The sequence below is a fragment of the Macaca fascicularis genome, chromosome 15 (assembly GCF_037993035.2).
Source record: "Macaca fascicularis isolate 582-1 chromosome 15, T2T-MFA8v1.1".
Classification (NCBI taxonomy): domain Eukaryota; kingdom Metazoa; phylum Chordata; class Mammalia; order Primates; family Cercopithecidae; genus Macaca; species Macaca fascicularis.
In genome coordinates, this window is record NC_088389.1 from 95,858,184 (window position 1) to 95,885,797 (window position 27,614).

General features: G+C 34.9%; 1 protein-coding gene across 27 annotated transcripts in view; it reads left to right on the plus strand.

The window, feature by feature from the left end:
• The window catches only part of RFX3 (regulatory factor X3), a 312,030-nt gene that overhangs the window by 244,703 nt on the left and 39,713 nt on the right, over positions 1-27,614 (plus strand). For 24 of the 27 annotated variants that reach the window (XM_074017567.1, XM_005581818.4, XM_045373199.2 and 21 more), the window contains 7 exons: positions 3,307-3,428; positions 5,165-5,277; positions 9,498-9,613; positions 10,095-10,249; positions 14,250-14,347; positions 17,404-17,553; positions 23,241-23,449. In XM_074017567.1, the coding sequence (XP_073873668.1) occupies positions 3,307-3,428; positions 5,165-5,277; positions 9,498-9,613; positions 10,095-10,249; positions 14,250-14,347; positions 17,404-17,553; positions 23,241-23,449 (963 nt within the window). The remainder of the gene's footprint in view (positions 1-3,306; positions 3,429-5,164; positions 5,278-9,497; positions 9,614-10,094; positions 10,250-14,249; positions 14,348-17,403; positions 17,554-23,240; positions 23,450-27,614) is intronic. The other 3 variants (XR_012424754.1, XR_012424756.1, XR_012424755.1) reach the window with 1 other exon arrangement.

A 27,614-nucleotide genomic window follows, 5' to 3' on the forward strand; every position in this document is an offset into this window, starting at 1 on the left:
AGTTCCTAAGCTCCACTCGCAGATATTTTGGGGGTGGGTCTAGGGTGAGCCTAGGCACCTGAATTTTTTGAGAAACTACCTAGATACTGATATGCACTTAGATTTCAAAACCAGTGATATATAATCTACAACCACTGTTTCTGAGAAGAATCACTTGCTACCGGTATTTGTTTAGCCTATTTTTAATGTAATTGTTCTTGACTTCCTGTTAAACTCCCTCCTTCTTTGGGAAGACACAAAATTCTGAGGTGAGGGTAGGGATAAGATATTTTCCTTAGTTAGGGTACCATGAAAATGAGGATCTAGGCTTTCTCAGTCCATTATTTCTGATTTCTAGGGATTTTTTCTAAGTTCTAATCCATTGCCAGAAATACCACGACATGATTCATTACTTAAAGCAGGAAAAGCAAAAGTTAGCACTACCTGGAAGCTCTCTCATACTTACAGGCTCACATTAGCCCTCTTGTACATGAGCTGTATTCCATATTACCTTCTTGATGTCATTCTTTATGGCACAAACCCATCCTAAACTTTATCCCTCGACCTTTTCCCAGGAGGCATAACATACGCTTCTGGCTTGCAGAGGTCCTGTAGCCAAGCAGCCAAGAATGGATGCACATATTGTGTCTTTGCTCAATCTTTGTCCATCTTTCAATCCACTGTTCACCTTGCTACCCTTACTCTTGTGGTTAGAATGAAAACACTCATTTCCAAGTTTTAATATATTTTCTTTGTTTTTCTTTATTTCTACTGTGTATTATAAAATCTTTTCCTAAGTACTGACCTGCGTAGTTTCTCCAGAATTTACCAACTTACCTCCTTTTTTCCCCTGAAAGTTGATCTTGATGCATTTTTCATCTCCCACATAATATAGTTTATCTCTAATTAGTGTTTCCCACTCAGTATCATTAAGTATAATCATATGTTAATTATGATGCATCATGATTTTGATTCCTTATTAAAACTATAATCTCTCCTTTCATTAGGAACTTCCATTTGCAATACTAACAGCTGTCTCCATCTTCCTAAGGAAGCAGACAATCTTGCTTGTAGGCTATAGTCTTCCTAAACATTGTGTGCAGTTAGATTGTGATGTAACATCTGTCTTTTGAAAACTTAGTCTAAGTGGAATATAAGTCATTTTCTTTTATAGTTAAATTCTATTTGCCCTTGATATTTGTGCCTATTAAGCATCTGTAGTATGTTAAATGCTGTGTAGGACAAAGAAATGTGGGGCAAAGCATAACTGGGCAAAGTCTTGTAATAACTTTACAATCCTGTATTAAAACTTAATGTAATTGAAGTCTATTGGAATTGTTTTCATTTTTTCCTTCTCCAGGGTAAATATTAATAATTCAAATTCCTTTAACATAATACTTTTATTTAAGCTCCATGAATCCCAAATTCCATTAACTTAAATGAAGAAACATGGTTAAACAATTTTAGACTATTTTATTAATGAGATACAATTCCATAGCTGAAAAGGGGAAGCTAAAATCAACTGAAACTTGGAATGAATCAATAAGGACAAGAAACTTTCCTGAACAAAATAAGGTTAAAATCATTCAAATCTGCTACAACAGAATGGTTAGCAATTGCTCTACCATACATGTACACAAAGTGCTTGCTTCATAAAGTTTCTTTGCTTCTCAAAGATGATTCTTTAAGGAGGAAAAAAAATCAGAAAAACATTAAATTTTTTATAAACAAGACATATAGCACATCACAACACTAACTCTTCTGTTTTCTTTGGATATGGCCCCAGTTGTAAAGCACCTCCCAGAAGGTTTTTCTATTAAATAAAAGATTAGGCATGAGTTCTTTTCTCTCATTAGAAAACAGCAATCAATTTTTTGGTAATGAGGAGTCATCACTAAAATTATATTCATAAGGATGAAGAGTGCCATACTGATTTCCAGTCTCTTCCCCCTCTGACTTTATTTTTTGTTTTTCATAGTTGTTTGTAAGATATTGTCACATAAGAAATACATGTAAATGTCATTATGAGAGATTTGGCAATTTTTTGAAAGTTTCATTTATCTGAGTTGTAATTGATAACATCCAAGATTGATTCATTTCCTAAAGCAAGCTGAGCATTAGTTTGTATGATGTTCTGCCAGGTTCAGTCACTTCATATCTGGTGTCAGCATGCAGGCGTCTTTGAGTATGTCTTGTTCATATATTAGGGGCATTGTTATTCATAGTAACTTCATATTAATGATGCAGTTGAATTATAATATCAGTATAGGGGTCAAGTGTCTGGATAGTGAGAATATTAGTTTATTTTGTTTGTAAATATAATTAGAAATAGGGAAAAAAAGAATGGGAGGCCAGACAGCATAATGTCAATGTTATCTCTAGATAGTAAGTTTATTTTAGATTTTAATTTTTCTTATGCTTTTCTGTTATTTCCAAATTTCTGAAATGAAGAAAAATAAGTGGAATCAGAGAAAAAGAAGAAATTACAGTTGCTGCTTACTTATTTTGTTTTGCTTATCCTAGGAGACTTGGCCAGGTTTTTTTTTTTTTTTTTTTTTTTTGGTGTATGATACTTCTTTTCCAAGACATCTTCCTTCTTCCCCATGCCACTAAAGCACATTTTTTCTCTTTTAGCTGTATGGAAAGTACATAAGTTCGTATGACTAGGATCTAAAGATACATAACTTTAGCTGACTTTGATTCTTCATTTTAATTTGATAAACTCTGTTTGTAGGTGGATTCTTGCATATATTTTGCTACAAAATGATGCTTATGGCCTTTGTATTTGAGGATGTTGATAAGTGTCATGGAGATAAATGTGTTGAGATGCACAAAAGGTTCTAGGAAATATGAAAAACAATATGATAGGATTTGTAGGTTGATCATGTTTTAGAGATATTATCTAATTGAAAGCCATTCATCAACATTTCTCAGGCCTGAGCTCCTAGATCATTGTTCAGATTAAAGTTCCAATATATCCATTGGCCATTAAAAGTTACTTTCAAGCTGTGTATTAAAACTTAATCATGGACATCTTTGCTCCTGCTGTCCAAAGAAATACCTTATAATTCTTTCATTCTTAGGTAAATTTCTGGATTTCCAAAAATGGGTACCCTCCATGCACCCCTTTCCCCCTTTTCTCTTTTCACAATTGAAAAAAAAAATTGCATTCTAACTTTATGAGACTATCAAGGAAAAAAAAATCCTACAACTATCATGAGACATTAAAGAAGATAGTATGAAACTGAATGCTTTGGAAGTTTCGGGTAGTACAAAAAAGCAAGGAATAATTTGGTTTATTTGTTTTTTTCCATCTAATATTTTTAGGTACAAGCCTATGCAGAAAGTGGATGGGGTTGCAGATGGTTTCACAGGAAGTGGTCAACAGACAGGCACATCTGTTGAGCAAACTGTAATTGCCCAAAGCCAACATCATCAACAGTTTTTAGGTATGTTAAGGTGTAATGCATATTAGTTGCTACTAGGATTTTGAAAAGAGAACAATGGTAGTGTTTTCTCCAAGTGCAATGTCTATTATAGATGTCAATGACATAGAAAGATTTTTTTGGTGCCAAAATTATGCACATCATATGTATAACAGTCCTAGTTCGTGTCTGCCTTTCGTGTTTATTAGAGCTTATTTTTAAAAATCTCAAGCTGTATAGGACTTTTATGCATATGAATTAAAGACTCATTGCTATGAAATTGTTTTCCAGAATTTGTATTAATTGGCTTTTGTGATCAAAATTATGTTGTTTACTTTCAGTAGTAACTTCAAGTGCCAAAAAGAATTCTCATTTCCTGTGTATAACGTTACATATGCACAGGCTCAGATTAGAAAAAAATTTTTTATAAACTTTTTAAAAGTAATTTATTCATTTAAATTAATCACAGTACTTTCTTTTTGTAATTTAAAGATGGAATACATATTTCTTGTTATTGAAAGAGTTAGGAAGAAAAACTTGCATATTTTTCATATTTTTGCCATAGCCAAAGGGGCAAAAAAGTGGCACTTTAATTTAATTGACAGCTCTTCTAGAGATGAACATGCATATTTTCCATATAACGAGTCAAGATAAGTAGAAGCTATCAGAGAGTGACTGTGTGTATGTGTCTGTGTGTGTGTATATGTGTCTATGTGCACTTTCTGACAAAGACAACTAAAATAGACTCTCAGATTGGAATCATTACTGAAGTTGAAAACATCATGGCAGCATTTCTCAGACTGAAGTCCTCGGGTTATATTCTTGGGGACCCTTGGTCATTCAACAAGAATTTTATTTTGTGATTTCACTTCAATTATCATCTTAAAAACTAAGAATATTCTGGATTACTTAGAAAACTAGAACTAAATACCGTTCTGCAATTTTAGTTTCCATATTTGTACCTGGATTTATGATAAGATAGGCACCAAAATGTCTTACATTAATTGTCCAGAGCTAATAAGAAAAGAACAGAGAGAGAGACTTACTATGTAAATTATGCCTCCCTCACAAGGGAAGCCTAGATCATGTCCCTGTATTCTGTGTGGAGGAAAGTTTCACAGTCATTTGTGCATAGAAGAGTAATGGGAGAAGCAGCCACCACAAAGCACATGTTGGTATAGACCTGTCAGAACCAAAAGATCCTCTGCTGCAGCAGTCAATACTGATCCTTGTTGCAAGAGATAACTTAGTTACAGGACAAGAGCATCATCCATCACATCAAATTAATGTTGTTAAGTTGTATGTTATTTTTGTAGTTTTCTTTGTATCCGCTTTGTAGCTCTTTAGGTTTATAACTCTGTAACAGTTAAGAACATAATGATTTTAAAGCTAGTTTTTTTATGTAGTTAAGTAACATAATAAAAATATCTAAAATAGGTACTAGCAAACTCGAGATATTTTTCTTTTAATAGGGGCCTTGTGTTGAGAGAAACTGTGATATGCAGTATACTATTTGCAGTAAAATTGTAGTGCAGATTTTGTTTCTAGAAAATTCTTAAGTGTTCCCTTCAGTTTTATATTTTGTGCTGATGATGGTGCTTAGTTTTACTTGTAAAATATTAATATAAAAAGTCCTTGCTCTCTGGACCCCTGACCTTTAAAATTTGTTTTTCTTTTTGGTCTTCTTAAATTTTCCCTCATTAATCTGTAATTGGCACCATACACAATAGCTTTTTTCTGTTCTGTTGTCATGGTAACAGATGCATCTCGAGCACTTCCAGAGTTTGGAGAAGTTGAAATCTCTTCTCTGCCAGATGGTACTACCTTTGAGGATATCAAGTCACTGCAGAGTCTTTATAGAGAGCACTGTGAGGTAAGTCTTTTCAAATGTAGTATGAACACATGCTAGGTTTTGCCAGACAACTTGCTAAAATAAAATAATCAAGCTTATTCCTAAAGGACAGACGAACTTAGCACTAATTCTTTTGAGCATATCTTTTAGCACTAACAAATTCATTTTTCTTCTTTCTGGTCTCAGAGTGGAGAGATGAGAAATGCAGAAAATTGAGAATAAATTTTATTCTCTATTTCTTAAGCCTATCCTGATATGAATCCTTTGATGTAGCAATTCCACGTCTACATATTTGTCCTACAAAAATACTAACGTATGGGTGACAAGAGAAGCGTACAAGGACATTTGTTGCGTTATTTTTAAATGCAAAAGATTGGTTATAATTAAAGGTTGATTATTATTTCTTTATCTAATAGGGAGCTGCATAAATAAAATATGGTATTAATACAATCTTTAGAGTAGAATACTATACAGCCATCAAAAAGAATAGGAAACTCTATAAACATACCAAAATGGATCACTTCGAGATTTAATATTAAAGGAAAAAGCAAATGCAAAAAATTATGTATACATATTTTCACTTCAGTGAAAAATAACATGGGTGTATATGTATGTGTATATATGTATGTATCTTCCTTTTCCTTCCAAAAGGAGGAAAAACAAGAAAATGTTAACAGTGGTTGCCTTTGTGAAGGAAACTGGGTGACTGGGAGTTAGAGGGGAGAGACTCAACTTTTCAACAGACCAGTTTTATCTTTTGAATTTTATATCATGCGTATATTTCTATTAAAATAATTTCTGGAAATGTTTAATAAAGCACCTTACGTGTTCTTTCCAGGGATCATTGAGGCTCCAGTTTTGTTTGTTTCACTTTTGTGGTTAATTAGGGTTCCTTTTGGTGTTTTCTAGCCCTACTCCTACTCTCATTTTGAGTATCCCACATCAGAATTTGCTTCATTGTCTAGGAGGTGAACTCTCTCCATGCCAGCATATTAATGTACCACAGCTCACCTGGCAAAAAGGGGATAATGGATTATAATAAGAGTTTTCTCGAGTGCTTCTCCTTTTGAAAGAAGAGTCTATTTAGAATTTAAGTAGCTTTATTCTAGGGATATTTGTGATCTGCTTAGGAGTAAAAGATAATCCTTTGGATTTCCTGGGCAGCCCTCCTGGCTGCTGATAATACAGTATGCAGTAAGAGGTCTTAGCTCATAGCATTAACAGATATTTTCCCCCACTTCAGAAATAAGAATTGCTAGAGCAAATCTGAGTGCTTGTCAAGGGTACTAGATTATTAACAACTGAGGGCAGGTTCTTTCCTTATTAACATAGCATGTTCCAGAAGTGTTCTTCAACGTGCCCTACTGGTTCCCAACATTTCTTGGAATGATGAAAGCACTTAATATTCATTTTCCTTTGACTACTATGCTTTTACCCATATTAGAGAAGTTCTGGATTTTCCTTATGTATATAGAAAAAAATTATTTCTTTCTACATCTATCATCTTATTCAATAAAGATTTGTATAAAGATTCTCTAAACAATTTCTCATTCCTGCGTGTTCAAGTGAACCTTGCTTTAAGCAAATCAACCTATATGGATTTTTTTTTTTTTTTTTTTTGAGACAGAGTCCCACTCTGTCACCCAGGCTGGAGTGCAGTAGTGCAATCTCAGCTTGCTGTAACCACCACCTCCTGGGTTCAAGCGATTCTCCTGCCTCAGCCTCCCCAGTAGCTGGGATTACAGGCATGCACCACTATGCCCCACTAACTTTGTGTATTTTTAGTAAAGATGGGGTTTCACTGTGTTGGCCAGGCTGGTTTTGAACTCCTGACCTCAAGTGATCCACCCGCCTCAGCCTCCCAAAATTGCTGGTATTACAGGCATGAGCCACCACGCCCAACCTATGATGGATTTTTTAAAAATTTCTCCTATTTATTCAAAATGTAAGTTGGAGCATAATTATTTATATTGCTACAAAACATACAGTAAGATTATTCTAAGTGACAAACTCGCCTGAATAAGGTTGAAAGAGCCTTTGGATTATAAGATTTTTATTAACATACCATTTTCAAAAATAAATATACTTTATACGAAGAAATAGAGGCATGTATTATAATCTGTGTGGAAAATGGCAGTCCACAGAATGATCTCCGTTTATTTCAGAATTACCAGTGTTCATGCCATCTCTCTCACGGGGCTGAGCTGCATATATAAAAAAGAAAAATGCTAATTATTTTTTCCTGTTAATAAATATTCATTTTGAATAAATATGAAAAAACTTTTGAAATACAGCTGCCTGAATCTCATATGTAGTCCCATAGTCATTTGCCCTAAGCCAGTAGAATATGGATTATTTTAATTTATATTTGCCTATATATTTTAGTCTGAACATATTTGAAAGTAGGTGGACAAATGATAAAATGTTTTATTCATGTGTAAAACTGCCTCAAATGAAGCTGTTATGAATGTCTTTTTTGAAAGAGTTATTTGAGATTATTTAATTTGAAGAGATACTGAATTTAAGATACACTGATTATATTTCACATTTCCTACAGTACATATTTTTAAAGAAAGATTAATATACCTACTTTGCCTATTATTGGGAATTCTCACAATTTGTTTATCAAAGATATTTTTGTATCACTAGTTTGTTATATAAGGAACAAGTATAACTTTTTATACAAGTTGCTGAAACACTTTTTAATTTTAGTGTAGGTTAAAAGAAAAGTGTTCTTACAGCAATCTCTTATATAGAACTATGTAAGGTATTATGTATAAGGTATTAATAGTTGCCTCACACTTTTAGAGATGTCTCTTGGAATGTGCCTAAGCTACAATTGAGAAAGCAGTTAAAATATTTGCTGCTTGAGAATATTTTGATCTTTGCTGGGATGAGGGACATCTACATCCCCTTTATTTTCAGGACTTGCATTTTGCATTTTTATTGTTACTGAGGACTGTGTTAATTAATTTGTCTCCCTATCTTCATTTTCAGTATTTAACTACTTGCAACATTTTATACTTTTAGAACATATTTCATATCAGTTATTCTCTGTATCATGCATAGGGCCAGTTATACAGGTGGCCCAAACTCGACAAATATGAAGTTATGGTTGCTGTTTTTGCCTACATTACTCTGATAGACTCTCTAGATTGTCCCCCGATTTATTTTATCTTCCATGAATTTTATAGATATTTGTGGGGCTGTTTTACCTTCGCCTCAAAGGTGATGACATCAATCATACTATACTGACTACCTTTGTCTTTTAATTCCCAAAATAATCACACAATCATATGTTATTGGCACCAACAAATTATTCTTTAGTTTTATGCCTGCTTTTACCTGAAGACTTATTTACAAACTAATTGCAAAGGCAGGGTAAAATTAAATATCATCATTGACAGTTAATAGGGAAAGTGGTAGATTTAAACACCATAAAAAAAAAGTCTTTGATGCATCTGGGAAATAGTTCCAGGAGATTAAATTAAGGAGAAAGAGGAGGTGAGGCCCCCGAGATTTGAAAAGTAGATAGTCTTAAGGTTGTTCTGTAAAGGAGATGTACAGAGATAGGATTGGATTCTCTTTAATGTTGAATGCTATACCCAGACAGGCAGTATCCACTGAAGGCCTGCTGACTCCATGGTTTCTGCCCCAGCCTCTGTTTACCTGGGAACACACTGGAACCCGTGACAAAGCTAGTTCAGCCCTAACTCCATCTGCCACACAAAAGCGACTCCACACCCTTCACTTCCACCCACTTTGATGGCCAGTGGTTACCTAGCCCTAAGAGGACTGCTGTAAATTGAATCTATGTTCTATACCCTTCCAGGTCTGAGAATAGGTAGGGTGACAGTAACTGTAGAGGCAGAAGAAAGCAGTAGGTAAAGGAATGAATGAATGAATGAATGTAACTAGAGAGGAAGGAAAGTAAGAATGAAAACTAGAAGAAAAAAGAGGTAGAAGTGAGGGTGGCATGAGTACATTATGAAAAGAATGTTATCCTGCTTAATTTTCCAAGAATTTTTTCCCCCCTTTATCTTCTTGCTAGCTAGTTTTTTTGTTGGTTTGTTTTTTGTTTTTCTTCCACTTCCTTTGGTAAAATTTAGTGTGGTTTCACTATGTTAACTTATGACCCCAAGGGAGAACTTGACCATATAAAATCTTGTCATGTTAGGTTGTCCTCACACAGTCCCATAAGTAATATTGTAAGGTAATACTGGTACCATTTTGTTTTTTAGGCAATATTGGACGTTGTTGTGAATCTTCAATTTAGCCTGATAGAAAAATTGTGGCAAACATTCTGGCGCTATTCTCCCTCTACTCCAACTGATGGCACTACTATTACTGAATCGAGGTCAGAATCAACATCTTTTCCAATTCATTTTCATGGCTGAGTAGATGTCACAGCTAATAAATTAGAGATATGTATACCAGTTGTGAACCTTACCTGATGACATTAAGTGAATAGATTGATGTTTTGGCCATCCTAGAAATAAACCACGAACTGCTCTCTTGAGGTTTCAGTGTGTGTATATAGCTCCCATTTGTATTGATTTGGGGGACTGTGGTAGTTATTTCATCCTCATGGAATTACTATCATATCTGCCTTTCATACCGTCAGAAAATACGAATGTGCATAGACAGCTCTGGGGGAGTGTTTTATATATCTGTCTCTCTCTCTCTCTATATATATATAGCCAGCTGTATGGCACCAGTGCAATGGTGGTATAGTTCTAACCTCAGTAATATTTGGTAAACTTAAACTATTTTTAAAGTCCATTTTCTTTTTTATCCTCATTTGCCATCTATTCATTTGCTACATTTATTCACACCAGCAATCTGAGTGAAATAGAAAGTCGACTTCCGAAAGCAAAGCTGATAACTCTGTGCAAACATGAGTCTATCCTGAAATGGATGTGTAACTGTGACCATGGGATGTACCAGGCTTTGGTGGAGATTCTCATCCCCGACGTCCTTAGACCTATTCCTAGTAAGTTAAATGCAGACGAGTACGGATGCTTTTGTTCTCATACATTCCACCCAGGAAGTTTTGAGAAGTGACATTGCAATCTATAATGATTCTAATTTCATTTAGATATGCCAGATAGAAAACATGCAACACAGAGTATTGCGTGAAAGCAGCCTAGAGCAAAACAGTAGTAAAAGGGAAAAGATGATCTATTTTTCAGTCTGTCTTATGTTTTTCTTTTTTTTCTTTCTTTCTTCCTTTTCTTTTTTTTTTTTTTTTTTTTTTTGATAAAAAAGCCAACCTGTAGATGTAACAACCCAAGTAAACTAATTGCAAGAACACTAGCAGGCCGGTCAACCATGTCAAAATTATTCTACCCAAGGACACAGTCCCCTTCATAAAGCCAAAAATTATGGAAACCTGTAATTGCTAGGCCAACCTCCTTCATGGTTGCTTTTGATTTGAAGTGAATCTATCTTGATTTCCACTGAAGTTGAATTCCATTATAAAAGCATTTACTTTGTCACCTACATCATGTTAAGAACTACAAATGCAGTTTCCATTAACAGTAGTGGTTAACTGGCATTTTAAGAGAAAAATCTTTGTAACTACACAAGCATTGTAATCCCACTACCAAGAAAATGGGAATTACATAGATAGGTTAGATTATCTTTTTAAGTGATGGTGCTTTTTAAACTACTTTGTAGCAAACAAAGCTATTTTCTGCAAATATCAATGATATAAATGCTACCACAGATACTGTTAGAAGCAGCTGAAACTATTTTATGCCTACATCTATATGAGTACACACTAGTGACCTTAACTTTTTAAGAATTGAGACAGTTTCTACTCTGCATTGACACTAATAAAGTAAAAGCAAGCGTAGAGCTTGTGAAATTGGCTACTGTGTACTTATACTATTCACAGATGATTTGTGTTAAATTATTCTAGAAAATACAAAAATAGGAATTTAGTAGAACAAAAGGGGAAGATATTAACATTTGTATGCTTATACTTTCTTTTTTTCTAAATAACAATAGACAGCAGTAGAAGGTATAAGATCTTTAATATGTTCCCGACCACCTTAAAATATATGCTTAAACATATTTCCAGATAATATTAATGAACACACATAAATTTATATAGGAAGAAATAAAAAAAAAACTTAGCTGACATTATCTCACAATTTTGTAAATTGCTAATATAGTCTACTCTATCACCAAGTTTCCTGACTAAAAGTTGATTAAAAATGGTGTTATGGAAAGTTTCACTAGCTAAACTCTCTACTGATTTATGTTCCAGAATCGGATTTTCCTTGTTTTTCTCTTGCTCCCTGTGTTCTGAGTGATAATCTCTAGAGATGTTTATGAGAAGTTGCATAGAGTAGCTCGTTAGCCTCTGACATCTTACTACCAACATAAAGTTTTTCTCATGAGATAAAAGAAGGGATGTCAGCAAGTACTTTCTTTTTTGAGGCAAATCAGCAACATCAGTATTCATTAAACAGTTCTAACATCTTTTGCTTCTATAACAGCACCATAAGACTTTAACTTGTGAGTTTAACAGTTCTCTATTTTAAATCTTGTATCAATTTTAGTTTAATTCAAGCCCATAATTTTAAGTACACAACACACTGACCTTTGTCTTTTGCAAATTTTGATTTTTAAAAACAGTTTATTCTGTCAAATAGCTTGTCTCTAAATTAAGCAGACGCCCAAATAGTTTTATACTCTCTCTGAAATTATAAGATGCATTGATATACCATCCTACCAAGGAAATTTGGAAATTTAATTCCCATTCTACAATGAGGTGTAACAAAATAAAGCTTAAAATACAACTTAGATAGCTGTTTTCTGGTTGTATGCATTTTAATATTAATCTTGAGCAGGTTGAGACAAGTCAGCTTTGGAATAGAATTTAAATTCCAAACCATCCATTCATGAGCCTTTGAAAGTTGTCAGAGTCAATCTGCACAATTTTGTACATACATGAATCCCTATAGAGAGAGCAAACTTAATTTTATTTTTAAAAATTGTATTTCCCTGGCTACTAGCACTTCACTGTACCATTTTCTGTCCAGATGGGATTTCTTTTTTTAGCTAAAAAAAAGTCTGCACATCACACTAATTTAATGTCAGCTTGAAGCTACTATATTCTAAAATACATTTATCTGAAAGTGAAAAAACGTTAATTGTATGAGCACTCAATGGGTAACACTTAAATGTACAATTACAAGTATAACCAAAGGTGGCCCAGAATATCATTTAGTAGAAAAAGTGAAAATTCACAATTATTTAAAATGCAAAATATATCTTTTCTTATCTAATCACCCTTGCATTAAATTTATCTAGATAAAACAGGCCCATAATAAATATTTTTAAAGTAACATTTATAGATTTGGGGGTTATTTTTCAGATTAAATAATTATTGTATATTAATTGTAGGAAAAATGGAAAATGCAGATTGCCAAAATGAACCTTGAACAAAATTTTACTGTTTCAAAAGGGATTATTAATTTTTTTTCACTCTTTTTCATTTCCATTCATGCCTGCCCTCCATGGTTTTAGCACATAATACAACAGAAAAATATTTTTCTTTCTTTTTTCCTTTTTTGGCTAATGTGGGAAGCTTTGAAGGTTTCAAAAGATTGGTTCTCAAGAAATTTCCAATTCAGTGTTTCCAGTTATGATCCTTGTGGTTAAGGATCTGCACTGCTTGAGTGTTTTTCCTAACCAAAATTTAGCCCGTTCCAGTCTCGTCTCTCCAGTTTTTAACAGTTAAACAAATCTCTTAAAAATGCATTTAGTTGTCTTTATTATTGGAATAGTAAAATTTATATTGTTTGCAAATAACTTGAGTAAGTGAAATTATTTATAAAACCTGGTTTTAACAGAAGCATAGAGAATCATGTCAGACTCATTTGACAACAGAAAGAAAAACCAAGGAATTTAAGCCCATCAGTAACATTAATATTCTTGGGGACCTTGGCCCAAAATATAACTGTGTTTCTTATAGTAGCATATTTTGATACCTACCCCATTATAGAGAACCTACAAAGATGAATTTTATGTTGTGGGTGCTTCAGGCACTTATCTATTAAATGTCTATAATTGTCCTCTATACTACTATGGAGCCTTGGGCACAGAGGAAGTAAAATACTATTAACTGAATTACTTGTTGTACAAGAAAAGTATTCTGTCTCCTACTATATAGCAATCTCAGTAAGCAGATTTTTTCTTATTAAATAGTCATAGTCATCACTGATAACTGAAGATGCTTCTAATTATTTTATGACCACCATCAAATCTTCTGTCATGGGACCTGTCCCTATTTCAGGTTTTAACAGATATGTCAAGAATACAGAATGAGCTATTTTAGGAATATCTTAAGAATATGGGTTTCCCTCACAGCAATTTTATCATACTGATCTTTTATCTCTACCTGCCAAATGAAATGGAAAATAATTACCCAAAATTTTCAATTCAGACAATTTTAATTTTTACCTTTTCAACAAGGATGAGAGAGAATTACTCCAATTCATAGATTCTAAGTAAATAGATGCATAGAGAAACAGAGAAAGCTTTGCATTATTTTTCTTTTTAATAAAAGAAATGGAAATAGATTAAGAGCTTGAAAGAACAAGACGAAGAATTTTAAAGAAAATACATAATCTTTAGCACAAAACGGTTAATGAAAGGAGTGTTTTTTCCAAGCAAGAATATTCTATAAGTATATTCACAACTGGTATATGTTGCTGTAAGCAAAAATGTTTGAATCCTTTTTTTCCCAAAAAAGTGTCACAAGTATCCGGGAACAAAATAACTTTAAAAGAAAAAGCCCAAAATATAATTCTTGGATGCTTTAAAAATTAGGAATAATGTTAAATAAAGTTTTATCAATGAGGACAATATGAGTTCTGTGCTATATCAGATATTGTGTACGAGCATTTTCTTTTATTCTAGCACAAAAATTAATATTCTTTCATACCTTTTTTATTCTGCTTTTATTCTTTAATGTTTAGGTGCCTTGACCCAAGCCATTCGAAATTTTGCAAAAAGCCTTGAAGGTTGGCTTTCCAATGCCATGAACAACATTCCACAGAGAATGATACAAACCAAGGTATACTTTATGTCCTTGCTTTTTCTTTTGTGTTTAGGAAATTATTCTGAACTGTGAACTTTACATCTATCCTATCAAACGGTATTATGTAAAATGTTAAGGTTATAATATACATCATCTTTTAAAACTGATTTTTATATTTGTATTTTATAACCATGTAATAAAGAACTTGCACAAGAGATGTTTGGCAATGTTCCTTTCAAAGAGAATAGGGAAGCATTTCAAGCGTGGTGCATTTACAAGCCCTTTCTAAACAATATATTAGGTATATATATTCTAAATTATATATATAAGAAGGATATAAACTATGTGTTTAATTTCAGATATTAAAATAATAGCCTAGAATATTCAAATAGTTTTCATTTGAAGGAATTTTCTATTTCTAAAATTTCTTACTGTACCTATCATATCCTGAAAAGTTCATAGAAATTAATATTATTTTGCTTTTTCAGGATGTTTTGGTGTTTTTCTAAACACTGGAGGATGCTTTTGTGAATCAAGTGAACAATTAACTCGTAATTAATCAATATATCTCAGGAATGTGGATTATTTAGCTAGAGATATAAATTTTAGTCTCTACTTTGTCTCCTACTAGCCATGTTACTTTCAGTTAATCTGTGAACATATCCCCATAGCAAGATTGGACTAATCCTAAATTTTATTTAAATTTTGGTACCAGAAATCACATTTGTGGCTTCTTGTCAATGACTGTATTTACTGTCAGACTCCAGCAATATACTTTGCCTTTGAATCTGGGGGCAGAGTTGGTCAATTGAAGTTATTTTAGCTGATAAACCTCTGTGGGAACATAAGTAGCCTCCAGTTCGTTCACTTGGGCTTAACGTTTGCAATAAAACTTTCTCTCTCTAAAACATATATAGAAGGCAACATTTCACTGATATGCCCATATTAGAATGTTCCTCTAGAGCTGTGCTGTCACAGTAGGGCCAGCCTCATGTGGCTATTTAAATTAGAATTTTAAATTAAGTGAAATGAAAAATTTAGCTCCTCAGTCACACTTGTTACATTTCGAGTGCTCAGTAGCCTCCTCTGGCTGCTGGCTACCCATGTTAGGCAGCATATATGTAGAGCATGTCCATCATTGCAGGTAGTTCTTCTCTTTGGCAGTGCTGTTGTAAAGTACCACATTGAGGTGTGCAAAAAAGGAGGTGGTCTTTCATTATGATCGAGGAATCCTTTCAACTTTCGGTCACATTTATAACAATGCCTCAAACAGCTAAAAGCACTTCCCTTCCCAATGTTGTCAAAGTGAATGTGGTAACAATCCAGTTGCAACATTGACCTTCTCATTGACCTCCAGAGTTTGCTTGAATGATTCACCAGAATGATTCACCACAGTAGAGGGTGCCGTCTGTTCTTCTGGTTTCACTGATATGCAGTCTCTTTTCCTCTCCACATTCAATTAATAGAGATAATTTACCCTGACAGAGAAAACAGCATTCCAACTTCTGTGGCTTTTGGAATCAAAATGCCCAGGTCAATTCCCATCACTAATGGAGTTTCTTTGCAACCTTGAGCAAGCTACTTATCTTCTTTAAATCATATGTGTCTAATAAGATAGTTAAAAGAACTGAATAGGATAATATATGTAAGGCACTTAATCCAGAGCCTGGCACATAGTATATACTGGATTAATTTAAACCACAAAAATGGAATAAGATTCTTTTTTGAGTATGTGTGAGCTTCTCCCCAAGTTCCAAATAGTCCTCAAACATCTCACTGTCAGGATAGAGCATCCTGTTCCCTGTGAACACCGTCTACCACTCCCAAATGATCATTCAACTACTCACACCTTATATACCCATATAAGTGATTGAGTGCAATATTATACATTCCTGTAAATTGTCCATTTTTAAAATATATTTTTAAAAGATTAAAATTATTAGATCTGTATTGTGCACATAACAAATTTCCATGAGATAATGTAGACTTTATGTAGACTTTTTGCATTATCTTTGCTATCTTTAAAAAAAACTGCTTTATTCAGGGTGTGAACAGGAAACAAATCATGCACCCAAAGGTGGGGATAATCTAAGAGAGTTTAAGAAGAGCTTATTTCCAAAGGTATGAACAAAGTTGATAAAACCAAGGAGGAATAGTAAAGCATCCCAGGGCTAGCAGTAGTGAGAATCCTAACCATCCCTAGGAATGAAGGGGTGAGAGGTAAAAGCTATGGCATTAGGAAATCCACTCTTTCCCTCAGGACTGTGGTAACATTAGAAAAGGAAAGCAGGCTCCACTCTTAACAGGCAGCAAGCAGAGGTTGTAGTGAATAGGTACCATGGTAACCACTCTTTCTTCCCATCCTTCCGTCTCCTGATGGTGCCTGTCATTGGTCAAACCCAAGTGGAAGCCAGAGAACAAGGAGGGAGGTTAATGTGGTCCATTCAGATCAATCTTCAAGATGAAGAAAAATGGAAAGTAGATTTTGAGAGACAAATAGAAACTTCCTGCATAGCCGTTTTAAAGAAACTGTAATTCTGAAAAAGGGTTATTCTGGTTGTTTGCCTCTGGTAATTTCACCTCAAAATTACTCGTTTCTATAAAATAAAGGTAGCAAGAATAAATCTGAATGGTAATGCTCTGACATGCATTTTTAAAGTCAGTTTAGAGTAGGAATGTCCAGATCTCTTTTTATTTGAAAAGCCAAACTGCACATCCCTACTTTTAAAATTTGCCTACTTTGTACTTGACTGTCCAAAGAGCAGTAAAAAAAGAAATGAAAACCAACATTTTTCCTGCTTACCGTGGATAAGAAGTTACTTGCAAGACTGATTTAATTAATGCTACACTCAGATGTCAAAGAATGTGGGAGTTTGTTTTAGTCTTGACCTCAACCTACTCAAAAGGAAAATAATACTTGGTTTAGAGATTTAAATGCTATAATTTACAAGTAAACTCTCTCACCAAATGAATTTTAAATAAGTATCAGAGGCAAGCATTTAAAATTTGGCAAGGGAAAAAAGATTTGAAGATTGCAGTGGTTTGTTTTACTGGAGAAAACAGAATCCCAACTTAATTGGATTGCTTTACAGGTTGCCGCTGTAAGTGCCTTTGCCCAGACTCTGCGAAGATACACGTCGCTCAATCACCTGGCCCAGGCAGCTCGTGCAGTGCTTCAGAACACTTCCCAAATCAACCAGATGCTTAATGACCTCAACCGTGTCGACTTTGCCAATGTCCAGGTACTCTATTTCCTTGCAAAGTATGTCTCTTAAGGCAAGATACCCAGTTTGTTCTTCTTAATTAGGATCATCAAATTTCTTTTCAAAGTCTCATCTATATACCGGCAGCATCTATATTCACAGTGTCCTGAAAGAGAGAAGTTTGACCCAGATACAGCTATACCGCTCCCATGTTTGTGGTTAAAGTAAGCTCACATTTACAGTCCTAAAAGACAACATATCACCAGTGTTTGCTGAATAGTTAGTAGAGTAATAAAGGTCACAGTCATTGAAGTAAGACAGGCAAGAAGTTAAACTCTTTCATATACTAGCTGTGGGATCTTGGGCAAGTTACTTAACTACTGTAGGCTTCATTTTCCCCACCTTATAACACCTATCTTAGATTATTGTTTATATATTTAATAATTTGTACCATGACATGCATAGATACTTCTATTTTAGTGCCCCTCCTTGAAAGAACTAAGAACAATTCTATTTCAGAGTTTACTATAGCTGCCTAGTAAATACTTATTCACTTAAAAAGAATTATAGGCAATAAGTTCGGCTCTTGTGATAGTTCAAATGAAAAATATTGTTTAACCTTGTGATCACATTACCCACTTGTACTTTAAAGTACACTTTAAAAGCTGAGTTAGAAACAGTATTATAGAATTCAATATCAATCACTACTTTATTTCTGGTTCTAAAGTAATGAATCTAAATGTTACCCTATAAAAACAATATCATTGTCTACCAAAAGCATAAGCAACAAAAGGAAAAATACATAAATTGTACGTAATCAACATTTAAAACTTTGGGGTTTCAAAAGAGACCATCGAGAACACGAAATGACAACCCACAGAATGTGAGAAGATTTTTGCAAATCATATATGTGATAAAGGATTTGTTTATAGAATATGTAAAGAACCATTACAACCCAGTAATAAAAGACAGCCTGATTAAATATGGACAAACATCTGAGTAGACATTTCCCCAAAGAAAACAGACAAATGGCCAAGAATCACATTAAAAGATGCTCAATCTCGTTAGCCACAAGGGAAATACAAGTCAAAACCACAGCGAGGTACCATTTCATTTACTCTAAAATGGGTCTAAGCAAAAAGACATGTAATAACATATCCTATTGGTGAGGATGTAAACAATTGGAACCTCATACACTGCTGGTCAGAATATACAATGCTGTAGCCACTTTGGGAAACAGTGTGGCAGTTTATCAAAAAGATAAACATAGAGTTACCATATGACTCAGCAATTCCACTCCTTGTTATATACCCAGGAGAAATGAAATCATGTCCACACAAAACTTATACATAGAGGTACATAGCAGCACTATTTATATCAACCACGTAAAAGCAGAAACAACCCAAATATTTGTCAACTGATTTAATAGATAAACAAAATGTGATCTATCCATTCAATGGAATATTATTGGGCAATAAAAAGAAATGAAGTTCTGATTCATTCTGCAACATAGACGAACCTTGGAAACATTATGCTAAGTGAAAGAAGCCAGGTACAAAGGATCACATGTTCCGTGATTCCATTCATATGAAATTCCAGAGTAGATAAATCTATACAGACAGAAGGTAGATTGGTGGTTACTTAGGGCTGGGGGATTGAGAAGACTGGGAGGTAACAAATAAGAGTCATGGGGTTTATTTTTAGAAAAATGAAAAAGGTGTAAAATTGATTGTGGTGAGTGATGTACAACTTTGCGAATATACTAGAAGAAACCTTTGAATAGTATTCTTTAGATGAATGAACTGTATAATGTGTGAATTACATTTCAGTAAAGCTGTTAAAAAACAATACTGTTGTTTTAAAAATAAGCTAATTGTTAATTATTTTATTTTCTAGAAATTTTAATTTCTACTTCTTGCCTAGTTTTGTCATTTAAAATATACCAAAAAGTAACATTTGGGCTTGATCCATTTTAGAGTACAATAAATTAGTTGTTCATTGTGATTTTCATGGACTGGGTTCAAACATCTGAGATATATATATAGAGAGATATCGATATCTAATATTTTATATTATTTGTATCTAATGTAAAACTATATATATGAAGTTTTAAAAAATATCTATCCATCTACAAAAACACATACACACATACAAGTACATAATCTTTACAAGAACAAACTTTCTCAGCTTTACAAAACCATTTACTTTACATATTTCAGTAGGATATATTAACTAAATATGCAAAAATATTAACAGTTTATATTGCCTTAAAATTTACTGTAATATTTATTTCAAATCTTTTTTCAGAAAAGTTTAAAAGTGTCTTAAGAAAAGTTGAAGAAGGCAGCTTCTAGTTTCAGAAAGTAATTTAAACTCAATAACAGAAAACATTTTAAAGAATTATTTCTAATAATATCTGAGAAAGTTTTTCAGTGTTCTGTTAGTATTATTATATGTATAAATACATAAATGTATTTGTGTATCTGCATTCCAATGAAGTATTTCTACAAATGAGTTCTTCCCTGGTTATAAGCATTAACTTTGAGAACATCTTTGCATATTAATGATCAGTGATATGTCTACTGTACTACTTATCCTCTACCTGCCAACTTTGAGAATACCCTTTCTTTTCCTCTATTTTTGACTATCATGTTTTTCTGGGTCCACCATGATAGTCATTACTGCTGAAACCCATATGATTCAGCATCTGCCCTCCAAAACCTTCTTCCTTTTTTCAGAGTACCATGACACTGTAGTGAGTCCTTCATTTCCCCCTACATTTTACTTTTCACAGCTCTGTACATTTTAATTAGTAATCTCTTTCTCAAGGTAGCACTTTTCGTCTTTAACACCCTTATTTCTTTCCTTTTCTTTTCCTAGTTTTGCCAGATTTTCCCAGAGTCCCTTTCCTCCCTTTTCACCTTTATCCCCATCTCCAGTTCATTTGGAAGTTGTCCCAACTCCTGTAACATGAACCTCAATAATCTGACAATATACGAATGATGCTCTTGTAATAAGGAGACTTCTATTTAAAACAATGAAATTACATGTGTGTCAATATTATAATACACTAAGAGCTTGAAAGTGCTAAAAAGTTCCTTTCAGGATATCCATATATCACTTTTTACTGCTCTATTCTTCTCTAATTAAAATTTCTTTTCTTCATGCATTTAAGATAATTTTTCTATTGCAGTACAGTTGGTTTCCTGTTTAATTGATAGTATTACAATGGCATCATTCTCTAATTTTTTTGTGTAAATGGGTGGTTTTTGAAGTCCACATTATGGGCTAAATAGGTTTGGGTGGGCTGACTTGATAACTTAGCTATTGCATATACTTATGTTTCTGTATTTAAAAGCATTCTGATTTTGAAGCTCCTGACTACTTTTCATTTTGGATATATATTTTTTTCTAAGTTAAGAACATCTGTAAATGTCCTTAGCTTTTTCAATTATAGACTTGAAATATCTACATTCGTTTCACAGGGAAATATTTACAATGTGCTCTATTGTTAGTATATTTTCACTGAAGAGAGTAGTAAAATGAAGTATAATATAAATTAGTTTGAAAAGTCAGAATAATGTGCTGTGGTTTATTTCTCTAAGTTAGGTTTTAGATTATCATCTTTTCTTGGCAAAAACTAACTGCCAAGTAAATAGTGAGTTTGAATTTATGGTAAGATATGAAATTAAATTGCTTCATGGATACTAGTAAGTTTCTCCTTCCAGTTATCAATGTGCAAACAAACAAAAAAACCTATCCTGCTAATTTCAGCTTTATTTGTAATACTAAAATGTTGGAACAAACAAATCAAACAAATGTCTAACTATGTGGGATTGGTTATATAAATAATAGTACATTATGCAATAAAACAAATTCATTCAGTGGACAATAAATATAGGTCTAATTTGCCTACATGGAAAGATGGTTACTATATATTTCTAAGTGAAACTAATCAGAATATCTAATAGAAAATATAATATGATCCTCTTTTATTTTAAACATTTAAGTATGTATAAGCATATAATAATATAAAATGTATGTATAAATATGAGTGTTTTATATTACAAATATATATTTAAAATATAAATGTATGCATAAATAATATAGTGTATGTGTGTATTATAATATATGCATAAATATATATATTTATATATGCAGAGAAAAGTTTGAAAGGTACATACATCAGCATGACATGCCATAATTTCTTACTGTTGCCATTTTAAGTATTCTTAATGTTTTGTTCCTTTTTAGCTTGTTTGTATTTACAGTTTTTTCTATAATTATATTTTAGTATACTTAAAATATTTAAAAGTGGTATTCAGAAGGTAACATCTGAATGGATTTATGATTAATTAGTTAAGAGAAAAAAGACAGTGAATAATATCATCAGCTGAGATACAGAAGAAACAGTAGGTTTCCCTGAGAATTTAAAATAAGTTAAGTTTGGGGCATTTTGCATTTGAAGTGCCTCCAGGTTGAAATGTCCCTTGAATAGGTAAAGTCTGTAGGATCAGGAGAGATCCTGGAACTAGAAGAAGGAGATAATGGATTTATTCCGTTGAAGTTGTCAATTTGAATGAATTTGTTTTTTTGAGAGCATATAGAAAAAAAAAACTATAGACACCCTTTTGAGAAAAATACGTATATATTCACAGGGTTTTATTGGGAGCCTCATAGACACTTCTCCAAAGAAATCTGTCTTGACAAAATTATCTGGACACAACGAACCCAGCTTAAAATTTTTCATTAAATTTCATTTGTTTAATTTTATGCTTAGGGAAACTGAGGCCCACCTAAATTAATTGCTCGAGGTTAGTTTTGTTAATTCAGACCCTAAAGCCTATGTCTTCTCATTCCCCGTCAAATATTACATTACCAAATAATTATGTTTTGCCTTGAATGAATAGGTTTTTTTAAATCTTAAAATACAACATAGCACTGGAGACATCACAATACTTATGGCAACCACTGAAAAGTAGCTTTAAAATTTGCTATTTTCATTGCTGTTACCAAATATTTCCCAACCAGAACCAGAAGGAAAATTGCAATAATCACATTTTTTGGCAGGAAGCATGTCTACATTTTCTCAAAAGATTTTTTGTTGTTGTTGTTATTGTTGTTTTCAGTTCTCTGAATTAATTTGCATTCATAGCCTTGCCTTGATAGCCCTTGAGATTTCTGTTCCCAATCCATAGAACTCATAACAGCATATGCTTCTACCTAGTACCATTCAGTGTTTGTTTCTGTTTTAATCTTGAGGGGACCACTTTTGGCCGATTGTATCTGTTTATCTGTCTGATTTACCCTAAATCTTCTCAAATGAATTGGTTTTAAAGTTTTATCTGATGGGGAACAAAAAGAGAACTTCTGAAAGCAGTGTGAAAGCTGAATAGAATGAAAGACCCTGCCTACTGTAGGTTCAGACTTCTGTTTTTTTGAAGTAATCATGTATTTTAGTCTTTTACACAGACTAGTTAATGTAGAAAAACCAAATCATACTTACATGTGACATCACTTTTTTATGTACCAGACTGAGCAACAAGAAATATTCATCCCTTAAAACTGATAAAGATTGTGTTACCCTAACAATTGACAGTAGTTTTTTATTTTCTGGATTCATTTAACTGTGTGAAGCTCTGTTCTTGCATCTGGTGTGTGTGCTGATGTTCAATGAAAGGATGCTGAGTTGAACTTTTCCTTTGCTTTCTGTGTTACTGTCTCAGGAGCAGGCTTCCTGGGTGTGCCAGTGTGATGACAACATGGTTCAGAGACTAGAAACAGATTTCAAGATGACTCTTCAGCAGCAGAGCACCCTGGAGCAGTGGGCTGCGTGGCTTGACAATGTGATGATGCAAGCACTGAAACCCTATGAAGGAAGACCCAGTTTTCCTAAAGCCGCCAGGCAATTTCTGCTAAAATGGTCTTTCTACAGGTATCATCTAGGTTTTTCCTAGACTTGCTTCTTCATATTCTGCAAATATGTGTGTGTATGTGTGTGTATATGCTTCTGTGACAAAAGAAAAGAAAGGAGTAAAGACTTTAGTTTGTGGAAACTCCCTGTTACAACTACCTTCAACCCAAGTCAGTGATTACAACATCATGGAAATGTACCAGGAAACTTAGAGAAATAAACTTTCTGCTAGGAAAAGAAATCTCTTGCTCAAAGCCCTAGATGTCCTCAGATGTGAACATCTGAGATTCCAGTCTAGATAATGTATTCAGCAATAATCAGAAAAGGGCTACTGTACTCCCTCTTGCAACATACATTATTTAGACTTCTTTCTTGAGGCCTAACACTAGTCTCCTTTAGTTCTCTGTTTAGTGATGTTCAGAATGTGGTCCCTATACCAGTAGCATCACTATCAATTGGAAACATGTTAGAAATGCAAATTCCTAGCACTTCCTCCAAATCTACCTGTATCAGAACCTGTAGAGATAAGGCCCAGCAATTTATGTCTTAAAAAGTACTTCAGTTGATTCTGATGCATACCCAGAACTATCTACCTTCTTACTTCTATCAGTTATAACTGTTTTCAAACCTGGCTGCACATCAGAATTAATGTAAAACAAAGAAACAAATCCTAAGTGCCTTCCAAGACCTACTAAATCAAAATCTTGGTGGGTAAGAGACAGTGATTAGTGGCTGAGCATGGTGATTCATGCCTGTAATCCCAGCACTTTGGGAGGCCGAGGTGGTTGGATCACGAGCTGAGGAGATGGAGACCATCCTGACTAACACAGTGAAACCCCATCTCCACTAAAAATACAAAAAATTAGCTGGGCATGGGGGCAGGAGCCTATAGTCCCAGCTACTTGGGAGACTGAGTCAGGAGAATGGCATGAACCCAGGAGGCAGAGCTTGCAGTGAGCCGAGATCGTGCCACTGCACTCCAGCCTAGGCGACAGAGTGAGACTCCGTCTCAAAAAAAAAAAGATAGTGATTAGGAATGAAGATAATCAGGATTTTTTTTCACAAAGCTCTCCTGGTGATTCTAATGATTGCCAGTAATCTAGTAGACAGTAACATAGCTTATTAATAATATAAATCAGTTTTTGACTAAAATAGTATAGATAGAAATGTGTACTTTTGTAGACATAGAAGCACCCAGAAGAAAAGGGCTTTCTGATTACATGACATATATCAAATGATGGGATGAGCTGTTGACCATAACTCCGCCACAAAAATTAAAAACAGCATTTATGAGGCGGTTCCAAGATGGCCGAATAGGAACAGCTCCAGCCTCCAGATCCCAGCGTGAGCGACACAGAAGACGGATGATTTCTGCACTTCCAACTGAGGTACCGGGTTCACCTCACTGGGGCATGTCGGACAGTGGGTGCAGGACAGTGGGTGCAGCCCAGTGAGTGAGAGCCGAAGCAGGATGAGGCATCGCCTCACCCGGGAAGCGCGAGGGGTCAGAGAATTCCCTTTCCTAGCCAAGGGAAACCGTGACACACAACACCTGGAAAATTGGGTCACTCCCACCCTAATACTGCGCTTTACCAAGGGTCTTAGCAAATGGCACACCAGGAGATTATATCCCGCGCCTGGCTCAGAGGGTCCCACGCCCATGGAGCCTCCCTCATTGCTAGCACAGCAGTCTGAGATCGAACTACAAGGCATCAGGGAGGCTGGGGGAGGGGCACCCACTGTCGCTGAATCTTAAGTAGGTAGACAAAGCAGCCAGGAAGCTCAAACTGGGTGGAGCCCACAGCAGCTCAAGGAGGCCTGCCTGCCTCTGTAGACTCCACCTCTGGGGACAGGGCATAGCCAAACAAAAGGCAGCAGAAACCTCTGCAGATGTAAATGTCCCTGTCTGACAGCTTTGAAGAGAGTAGTGATTCTCCCAGCACAGAGTTTGAGGTCTGAAAACTGACAGACTACCTGCTCAAGTGAGTTCCTGATCCCCAAGTATCCCCTAACTGGGAGGCATCCCCCACTAGGGGCAGAGTGACACCTCACACCTCACACGGCCAAGTACACCTCTGAGACGAAGCTTCCAGAGGAATGATCAGGCAGCAACATTTGCTGTTTAGCAGTATTCACTCTTCTGCAGCCTCCGCTGCTGATACGCAGGCAAACAGGGTCTGCAGTGGACCTCGAGCAAACTCCAACTGACCTACAGCTGAGGGTCCTTACTGTTAGAAGGAAAACTAACAAACAGAAAGGATATCCACACCAAAACCCCATCTGTATGTCACCATCATCAAAGACCAAAGGTAGATAAAACCACAAAGATGGGGAAAAAGCAGCACAGAAAAGCTGAAAATTCTAAAAATCAGAGCACCTCTCCCCCTCCAAAGGAACGCAGCTCCTCGCCAGCAATGGAACAAAGCTGGATGGAGAATGACTTTGACAAATTGAGAGAAGAAGGCTTCAGACAAACAAACTTCTCTGAGCTAAAGGCGGAAGTACAAACCCAGCACAAAGAAGCTAAAAACCTTGAAAAAAGATTTGATGAATGGCTAACTAGAATAACCAACGTAGAGAAGTCCTTAAACAACCTGATAGAGATGAAAACCATGACTCAAGAACTACGTGACAAATGCACAAGCTTCAGTAACTGACTCAACTGGATGAAAGGGTATCAGTGATTGAAGATCAAATGCATGAAATGAAGTGAGAAGCGAAGTTTAGAGGAAAAAAGAGTAAAAAGAAATGAACAAAGCCTCCAAGAAATATGGGACTATGTGAAAAGACCAAATCTACGTCTGATTGGTGTACCTGAAAGTGATGGGGAGAATGGAACCAAGTTGGAAAACACTCTGTGGGATATTATCCAGGAGAACTTCCCCAACCTAGCAAGGCAGGCCAATGTTCAAATTCAGGAAATACAGAGAACTCCACAAAGATGCTCCTCGAGAAGAGCAACTCCAAGACACATAATTGTCAGATTCACCAAAGTTGAAATGAAGGAAGAAATGTTAAGGGCAGCCAGAGAGAAGGGCCAGGTTACCCACAAAGGGAAGCCCATCCGACTAACAGCAGATCTCTTGGCAGAAGCTCTACAAGCCAGAAGAGAGTGGGGGCCAATATTCAACATTCTTAAAGAAAAGGATTTTCAACCCAGAATTTCATATCCAGCCAAAGTTTCATAAGTGAAGAAGAAATAAAATCCTCTACAGACAAGCAAATGCTGAGAGATTTGTCACCACCAGGCCTGCCCGACAAGAGCTCCTGAAGGAAGCACTAAACTTGGAAAGGAACAGCCAGTACCAGCCACTGCAAAAACATGCCAAAATGTAAAGACCATCGATGCTAGGAAGAAACTGCATCAACTAACGAGCAAAATAACCAGCTAATATCATAATAACAGGATCAAGTTCACACATAACAATATTAACCTTAAATGTAAATGTGCTAAATGCTCCAATTAAAAAAAACAGACTGGCAAATTGGATAAAGAGTCAAGACCCATCAGTTTGCTATATTCAGGAGACCCATCTCACGTGCAGAGGCACATGTAGGCTCAAAATAAAGAGATGGAAAATCTACCAAGCAAATGGAAAACAAAAAGTGAGGGGTTGCAATCTTAGTCTCTGATAAAACAGACTGTAAACCAACAAAGATCAAAAGTGACAAGGCCATTACATAATGGTAAAGGGATCAATTCAACAAGAAGAGCTAACTACCCTAAATATATATGCACCCAATACAGGAGCACCCAGATTCATAAAGCAAGTCCTTAGAGACTTACAAAGAGACTTAGACTCCCACACAATAATAATGGGAGACTTTAACACCCCACTGTCAACATTAGACAGATCAACAAAACAGAAAGTTAACTAGGATTATCTAGGAATTGAACTCAACTCTGCACCAAGTGGACCTAACAGACATCTACAGAATTCTCCACCCCAAATCAACAGAATGTACATTTTTCTCAGCACCACATCACACTTATTCCAAAACTGACCACATAGTTGGAAGTAAAGCACTCCTCAGCAAATGTAAAAGAACAGAAATTATAACAAACTGTCTCTCAGACCACAGTGCAATCAAACTAAAACTCAGGATTAAGAAAATCGAAACCTCCCAACCACGTGGAAACTGAACAACCTGCTCCTGAATGACTACTGGGTACATAACGAAATGA